Source organism: Gadus chalcogrammus, unplaced genomic scaffold (assembly GCF_026213295.1).
Source record: "Gadus chalcogrammus isolate NIFS_2021 unplaced genomic scaffold, NIFS_Gcha_1.0 GACHA071, whole genome shotgun sequence".
In the NCBI taxonomy this organism is placed as follows: domain Eukaryota; kingdom Metazoa; phylum Chordata; class Actinopteri; order Gadiformes; family Gadidae; genus Gadus; species Gadus chalcogrammus.
In genome coordinates, this window is record NW_026613506.1 from 156,737 (window position 1) to 165,435 (window position 8,699).

At 43.6% G+C, this 8,699-nt stretch overlaps 1 protein-coding gene across 2 annotated transcripts; it reads left to right on the plus strand.

Moving 5' to 3' along the window:
- Positions 1-231: 231 nt before the first annotated feature.
- LOC130378313 (uncharacterized) lies at positions 232-8,444 on the plus strand. 2 transcript variants are annotated; one of them, XM_056585107.1, is made up of 3 exons: positions 232-492; positions 775-7,591; positions 7,874-8,444. In XM_056585107.1, exon 2 carries the CDS (start codon positions 927-929, stop codon positions 7,128-7,130), a length of 6,204 nt encoding a protein of 2,067 aa, XP_056441082.1. In that variant the 5' UTR covers positions 232-492; positions 775-926; the 3' UTR covers positions 7,131-7,591; positions 7,874-8,444. The 2 variants fall into 2 exon arrangements, with proteins under 2 accessions (XP_056441082.1, XP_056441081.1); XM_056585106.1 differs by lacking the exon at positions 232-492 and having other exon boundaries at positions 501-7,591.
- Positions 8,445-8,699: the final 255 nt, after the last annotated feature.

An 8,699-nucleotide genomic window follows, 5' to 3' on the forward strand; every position in this document is an offset into this window, starting at 1 on the left:
GAGAAATTAAACTGGAAATCTCACGTAAAACATATACACTCTAAGTTGTCAAGAAGTATTGCAGTATTATATAAAGCTAAACAGGTTCTGGATCATAAGTCGTTACAAATCCTCTATTGTTCACTGGTTTCACCTTATTTAAGTTACTGTGTAGAGGTTTGGGGCAATAATTACAAAAGTACATTACATTCACTTTTCATTCTGCAGAAAAGAGCAATACGGACTGTAACTGCCTCTGTGTCAGTCAGCGCGGTATTTCTGAGTTATTTATTTTGGTAGGAACCAAAGTTCTCTAAGGCGGAACCTTTGTTTTTGTATCGCCCGTTTCCGTCAGGACATACTTTAGCGTAACACTCATCAAAAAAGTCCGCTGATTTAGTACATGTTTTTCAGTGCTGATGCATCTGTAAAATAGCTCTTAGCATCAAGATAAACAATCCTACAGAGTAATGCCAAGCTACACAACTTTCCTCTTGCAATGCAGCTACTAAGGTATGTTTGCTGACGTTTTTTGTGTGTGTTTTCTGTTCTTGTTTGTATTAAATTGTTTTTATACAGCTAAGGGCTAACACCGTTAAGGGCTAACACATGTTGGGCTTAGTTAGATTGGTCTTTGTGTTTTGTTGTATTATATGTAACCAAAGTGTATTGTGTATACAGTAGCCTAATTGAAAGTGACGACATTACCAGGACAATGTTGGGATATTACTGTATGGCTTGTTATTATTTTGACTAGTGATTATTGTATTTGTGTATTATGTTTTTTGATTACAGTTTTCACGGTCTGGATGAACCAAATAAATCCTGCCAGTAAACAAAAAGGAAACTCGTTGCTGTCGTTTGTACTGAGGGAATTATAGTGAAAACTTAGCTGCTCACGAAGACAGCACCAAAGAGCAGTGAATGACAACAGTAAGGCAAGTAAGATGTCCCGAAATGGCGAAGAGCACACAATTGCAGATGTACATTTCCCAGACATGGAGTCACACGCACCTGACAAGACAGAGTGTGTGCACGAGCACAGCTCAACCGTGCAGCCACAAGCGACTGAAGGCATCATAGTGGACAACCCCGCTTCCTCAGAAGAGCCACCATTAGGCCAACGAGTCCGCAGAATGACGGAAAAGGGTCAAGGACAGCATGATGAGCAAGTAATAAAGGTTGCACATCGGTTCAGTGTGTGCTATGAGAAGTGGAAGGATGCCACTAAAGAAGCCAAGCAAGCGCTGAGTGGAAAGTGCTCAGACGACCTGCTAGATGGACAAATTACTAAAGTACGCAATACCTCTAGGAGTCTAAATGACGTTTATGACGATTGGAAACGCCTTGAGGTTCCTGACCTTAACACACGTCGCAAAATCGACACCTGTGAAACAGTAACAAAGAAGATGGTTAAGGATGCAATGGACCTTATAGATGCAAGGGAGGAAGCTACAGCCCGTAGGCATACTACAAGTCAAAGACATGAAGAACATCGAGTCATTGAAGAGGTAATGTCTGTAGCCTCAGGAAGGACAGGCACTAGCTCTCGCCACACTAAGTGCTCCTCTGCAAGCAGGAAGAGTGCAGCTGCTGAGGTTGCTGCCAACAAAGCCACCTTAGAAGTACAGCTGGAGCAAGAGCATTATATTAAAGAGCTTCAGAGACTGGAAGTTGAAGCCGCTCAGCTAAAAGCCAAACAAGAGGCTGAAAATGCAGAGAGACAAAGAGTGCTAGAAGCCAAGCGCAGAGAACTAGATCGATTGGAGACTATTAAGAAGCTAAAGGCTGCCGAGGCACGACAGCAAGTATATGACCAGAGTATACATTCATGTCCGGCAACTAAGGGCGACGGCTCAGATGAAGAAATAAATTATCTTCTCCATTGTGGCTCTGTGAAGAAAGAAGAGGAAGTCAAGCCTCAAACTATAAATGTTCTTCTCCATCGTGTCTCTGTGAAGAAAGAAGAAGTCAAGCCTCAAACTAGCCCACTGCGGCACCATTCTACACCACCAGCTGTAGCACAAGCAAGGCAAGAAAACAAATATGAAGATGGCACAACAGCTCTCGTCAAAGCGCTCGCAGAAGCCATCAGTGCGAGTCGCATTCCTCTACCTGAACCTACAGTGTTCAGTGGTGACCCACTCCGATTCAACGACTGGAAAGTGTCCTTTCAGACGCTCGTTGACAGGAAGAACATACCAGCTGAAGAGAAGATATATTATCTACGCAAGTATGTGGGTGGATCTGCTAAAAGGGCCATAGAGAGCTACTTTTTACTTGGCACAGAGCCAGCATATTATGCAGCATGGGACATCCTAGAAGAGCGATACGGCAATCCATTCCTCATCGCCAAGGCCTTCAGAGAGAAGCTCGACGCGTGGCCCAAGATAAGCTCCAAAGGCAGTATGGAACTTCAAGAACTCGCCGACTTCCTGCGCTGCTGTGAGGCAGCCATGTCTCAGATCAGAGGTCTTGAAATACTTAATGATTGCAACGAGAACCAGAAAATTCTCTCTAAACTCCCAGACTGGGTGACTTCAAGGTGGAATAGGAAAGTCATAGAAGCAGAAGAAGACACTCACATGTTCCCGAGCTTCAGCCAGTTTGTCAAGTTTCTCACACGTGAAGCTAAAATCGCTTGCAGCCCAATAACATCTCTTCATGCTCTTAAGCCAAGTGAAAGGATTCCAGACAAGTGTGTAAAGAGCGGAGGTCCTGGAGCAAAGGTGTTAGCAACCACCTCAGATGAGAAAGCCGTCATCACAAGCTGTGTCTTCTGTGAGAAGGCAGGACACAGTCTACAAAGGTGTTACAAGTTTATGCAAGGGACAATCTTGGAGCGAATCAAGTTTGTTCAAGAAAATAAATTGTGTTTTGGCTGTCTCAAATTTGGCCACCGATCTAGAGATTGTAGAGAAAGAGACAGCTGCGACACCTGTGAGAGAAGACACCCAACTTGTCTTCATGACGATCGCACCAAGGAAGAAAGGATGTCTACAAGATCTGACAGAGCAAGGTACAGTGACAAAGACAAAGAAGAGTACAAAGAAAGGAAGAATGAACAGTCACAAGACCAGTCAGAGAGACCATCACGTGAGGCGACGGCACTTAGAGTCATCCAGAATGTTGGAGACACGCATACCTCCACAATAATTCCAGTGTGGGTGTCATCTACAAGTGTACCAAGTCGTGAAGTTCTGGTGTACCCACTCCTTGATACACAAAGTGACACAACCTTTATCCTCGACGAGACAGCGAAGGCTCTCAATGCTAGGAGTGAACCAGTTCAGCTAAACCTCTCCACGTTGGCTTCAAGAAACACAATCGTGTCCTGTCGGAAGCTAGCTGGTCTACAAGTTAGAGGTTTTTATTCAGACAAGATAATCACTCTTCCAGTGACTTACTCAAGAGAGTTTATCCCTGCAAACAGAGACCATATTCCCACACCAGATACGGCGAAAGCATGGCCTCATCTTGAACACATTGCAGATGAGATCGCTCCTCAGCAAAGCTGTGATGTCGGCCTGTTAATTGGCTACAACTGTGCCCAAGCCCTCGTTCCAAGACAAGTGGTGCCTGGTGAGGAACACCAGCCGTTTGCACAAAAGACAGACTTGGGCTGGAGTGTAGTGGGATATGGCAACCCGTGTCTCAACTATGGAGATGCAATTGGAATAAGTCACCAAGTCATGGTGAAGCAAGTGATGCCAGGTCTACCGTCCTCTTCAGACCTCACAAAGGAAGTGCACTATGTCTGTAGGACACAGATCAAAGAAGTTCTCTTACCTGCAGATGTCATCAAGATGCTGGAGTCTGACTTCGTTGAAAGAGAGTCGGAAACCAGCCCCATCTCTCAAGAAGATCTAAGGTTCCTGTCAAAAATGGAAAAGAGCATCAAGTTAAAGAGCGACGGTCATTACGAAATGCCGCTGCCATTCAAGAAAGAAAGACCTAACTTACCTGATAATAAGATCTGTGCTATCCATCGTCTCAGGTGCCTAGAAAGAAGGCTGAGAAGAAACGACCAGTACTACAAAGACTACAAGACCTTCATGGATGAGACCATAAGACGCGGAGATGCAGAAAGGGTCCCGGAGGAAGACATCCACAAAGCTCCTGCTTGGTACATTCCGCATCATGGGGTGTATCATCCACAAAAGCCTGGGAAGATACGTGTTGTCTTCGATTGCTCCGCCAAGTACCAAGGAACGTCCTTGAACGACCACCTCCTGACGGGTCCTGAGTTGACAAACACCTTGGTGGGAGTTCTGTATCGCTTCCGAAGAGGTCCTGTGGCAATCATGTGTGACATCGAACGCATGTTTCACCAGTTCCATGTTAAGGCAGAAGACCAAGATTACCTGCGGTTCCTTTGGTGGGACAATGGAGATCTCGAAAGCCAACCTTCCATCTATCGGATGAAAGTCCACTTGTTTGGTGCAGCATCGTCACCTGGCTGTGCCAACTATGGGCTGAAGCATGTCGCTGCTGAAGAACAAGGAAACTTTAGTGACGACACCATAAAGTTCATTCAACGGAACTTCTACGTGGATGATGGATTGTCAAGTGTAGCATCCGAAGACCAAGCGGTCCAACTGGTGAAAGAAGCAAGAGAACTTTGCAGCACAGGCAAACTCCGGCTGCATAAGTTTATCTCTAACAGCAAGAAGGTCCTAGACGCAATCCCAAAAGAAGAATGTGCTGCAGCTGCCAAAGACAAGGACATGGCACTGGGTGAACTGCACATGGAAAGAGCACTCGGTGTGCAGTGGTGCGTGGATTCTGATGAGTTCCAGTTCAGAGTAATCGTCAAGGAGAATCCACTTACTCGAAGAGGAGTCCTGTCCACAGTCGCTTCAGTCTACGACCCTCTTGGATTTGTGGCACCGTTCATCTTGTTGGGAAAGCAGATCCTGCAGCAGATGTGTCGTGACAAGCTCAGTTGGGATGACACCTTACCTGATGACCTACGACCTCTGTGGGAAAGCTGGCTTCAAGACCTGCGAAATCTAGCCGAGGTGAAGATTCCAAGATGCTACGTTCCATCAAGCTTCAAGGTCCAACACTACGAACTCCACCATTTCGCCGATGCCAGTGAGTCAGGCTATGGAGAGTGCTCATACCTCAGAGCAGTGAGTACGTCAAGTGAAGTCCACTGTTCCTTTGTAATGGGAAAGTCGAGAGTCGCTCCTACTAAGGTCACAACCATACCAAGACTCGAGCTGTCAGCAGCAGTGGTAGCTGTCCGCACCAGTGACATGCTCAAGAAAGAACTGGAAATAGAATGCCTACAAGAAGTCTTCTGGACTGATTCAAGAGTGGTCCTTGGTTACATCAATAATGAAGCCAGAAGATTTCACGTGTTTGTGGCAAATCGTGTGGAACGCATCAAGCAAAGCACAGAGTCTACACAATGGAAGTATGTGGCTTCAGAAGATAATCCAGCAGACTACGCCTCAAGAGGTCTCACAGCAGAGCAACTGGTATCCTCTAACTGGTTCACAGGCCCAGACTTTCTTTGGCAGGAGGAGTTACCAAGTGGAGATGTCAAGGTGGGAGAGATCACATATGACGATCCTGAGCTTAAGAAGGTCCAGGTTCTCGACACCCAGGCGAAAGAAGTCAAGTCGCTGCTAGATCGCCTACACAAGTTTTCAGACTGGTCCAAAATGGTGAAAGCTATCGCCAGACTCCAGCGCCATGTGAAAGAAATTAAAGGGCTTCAGCCAAAGTCCTGTGAAGCCTGCAGTTTGGAGGAAAGGAGAGAAGCGGAGTTGACAATAATCAAGATGGTTCAAGAAGCAACCTTCTCACAAGATATACAGTTACTCCAAAGTGACAAGGAGACGCCAGTCAAGGGCAAAGCCAATAAGTTGCACCGGTTAAGTCCATTCCTGGATGACCAAGGTGTCCTCAGAGTTGGAGGCCGCTTAACTCATGCTGCCCTACATCCACAGGTGAAGCATCCAGCGGTCCTTCCAAAGGACAGTCATGTGTCAAATTTACTTGTCAAGCACTATCATGAAAGAGTGTACCATCAAGGACGAGGAATGACCATGAATGCGCTCCGATCTAATGGCATATGGATACTGGGCTGCAGCAAGGCTGTATCATCCCATATCTACAAGTGCACTAAGTGCAGGAAGTTCAGAAGATGCACTGAACAGCAGAAAATGTCAGACCTTCCAGAGGACAGAATGGAAACAGCTCCTCCATTCACCTACTGCGGTATGGACTGTTTTGGACCATTTTACGTAAAGGAAGGAAGGAAAGAGCTAAAGCGTTATGGATTGTTACTTACCTGCATGTGTTCCAGAGCGGTTCACGTTGAGATGCTTGACGATATGACCACGGATGCCTTCATTAACGCATTGCGTTCATTCATCGCCATTCGTGGAAAGGTACGTCAGATAAGAAGTGATCAAGGAACAAACTTCGTCGGAGCAAGACGAGAGTTTGCTGAAGCATTGAAAGAAATGGATCAGGAAGAGCTCAAGCAGCTTGGATGTGAGTTCATCATGAACACCCCAGCTTCAAGTCATATGGGTGGCGTCTGGGAAAGACAAATTCGCACCATAAGAAGTGTCTTGACGTCCATTCTAGAACAGTCAGCTACGCAGCTTGACTGCTCCTCTCTAAGAACGTTCCTGTATGAAGTCATGGCAATAGAGAACAGTAGACCTCTGAGCACTGATTGTCTAAATGATTCATCCAGTCCAGAGCCCCTGACACCAAACCACATTTTGACCATGAAGTCCACGATACTCGCTCCACCTCCTGGGAAGTTCGTCAAGGAAGATCTATACCTACGCAAGAGATGGCGTCGAGTTCAATTCTTATCCAACCACTTTTGGACAAGATGGAAGAAGGAGTACCTCCTGAGCCTCCAACGGAGACAGAAGTGGACCAAAGATCGCAGGAATGCAAAGGTCGGCGATGTTGTACTCCTGCAAGATGATACTACACCACGTAACCAGTGGAGGATGGCAAAGGTTATCGAAGTGTACCCAGGAAAGGATGGGAAGGTGCGAAGACTCAAGTTGCTCATCAGCGACTCAACCCTTGATGAGAAAGGAAAGCGTATCTCCAAACCTGTCCACCTGGAAAGGCCCATCCATAAGACGGTGACGCTGATGGAAGCAGACTGAAGACTCCGACCTCTCTCTTTCTTTTCCTCCCCTCTCTCTCTCTATCTGTCTCACTACAGGTGCAGTCATGGTGATCGTTCTCTGGGGAAGCCAAGGACTGAAGTTTAGTTTTTTTTGTTTATCCTTTCTACGCAGTATGTTGTCTCTCAATAGTTGAAGAAAATCATATACATGTGATATGTTTTGGTGGGAGTGTAACTGCCTCTGTGTCAGTCAGCGCGGTATTTCTGAGTTATTTATTTTGGTAGGAACCAAAGTTCTCTAAGGCGGAACCTTTGTTTTTGTATCGCCCGTTTCCGTCAGGACATACTTTAGCGTAACACTCATCAAAAAAGTCCGCTGATTTAGTACATGTTTTTCAGTGCTGATGCATCTGTAAAATAGCTCTTAGCATCAAGATAAACAATCCTACAGAGTAATGCCAAGCTACACAACTTTCCTCTTGCAATGCAGCTACTAAGGTATGTTTGCTGACGTTTTTTGTGTGTGTTTTCTGTTCTTGTTTGTATTAAATTGTTTTTATACAGCTAAGGGCTAACACCGTTAAGGGCTAACACATGTTGGGCTTAGTTAGATTGGTCTTTGTGTTTTGTTGTATTATATGTAACCAAAGTGTATTGTGTATACAGTAGCCTAATTGAAAGTGACGACATTACCAGGACAATGTTGGGATATTACTGTATGGCTTGTTATTATTTTGACTAGTGATTATTGTATTTGTGTATTATGTTTTTTGATTACAGTTTTCACGGTCTGGATGAACCAAATAAATCCTGCCAGTAAACAAAAAGGAAACTCGTTGCTGTCGTTTGTACTGAGGGAATTATACGGACCATTTTCAATGTTGGGTATAGGGATCATTCAAACTCATTATTCATGCAGTCAAGAATACTCAAATTACCAGATCTGGTTGAATTTCAAACAGCACAGTTAATGTTTAAAGCAAAAAATAACAAACTACCGGCAAATATTCAAAAAATGTTCACACAAAGAGAAGGGAGTTATTTTTTACGGGGATTGTTTAATTTTAAAATGAAAAAGGTGCGTACAACCAGAAAAAGTTTTTGTATTTCTGTCTGTGGAGTAAAATTGTGGAATGGGTTAAAAGAAGAGCTCAAACAATGTCCTAACTTAAAACTATTCAAAACAAGGTTAAAGGAAGTGATTCTCACAGGGTACAAGGATGAAGGTGTTTGATTTTCATTGGGTGTTAATTGTTTAGTTATTTATTTAGTTTGTTATTTATTCTTTATTTTTTTGTATTTATTTTCTCTCTGAATGAAAAATATTGTTTGGATACAAAAACTTATCAATAGTGAGATAATATCTATATATTTTCATGAATGTTTTTTTTTTTCCATCAATGTTTTTTTTTTTTTGTTTATTTTGTTAATTTATTTATTATTATTATTTATTTTTTTGACAAATGTGTAAGAAATTATAGTATATATCTGATATGAACATATAAGTTACACATTTTATTTAAAAAAAAAAAAAAGAAGAAGAAAGATAAAGAGGTAAATAAATAAATAATAATATATGTTTGGATACGTTACGGAATAATATATA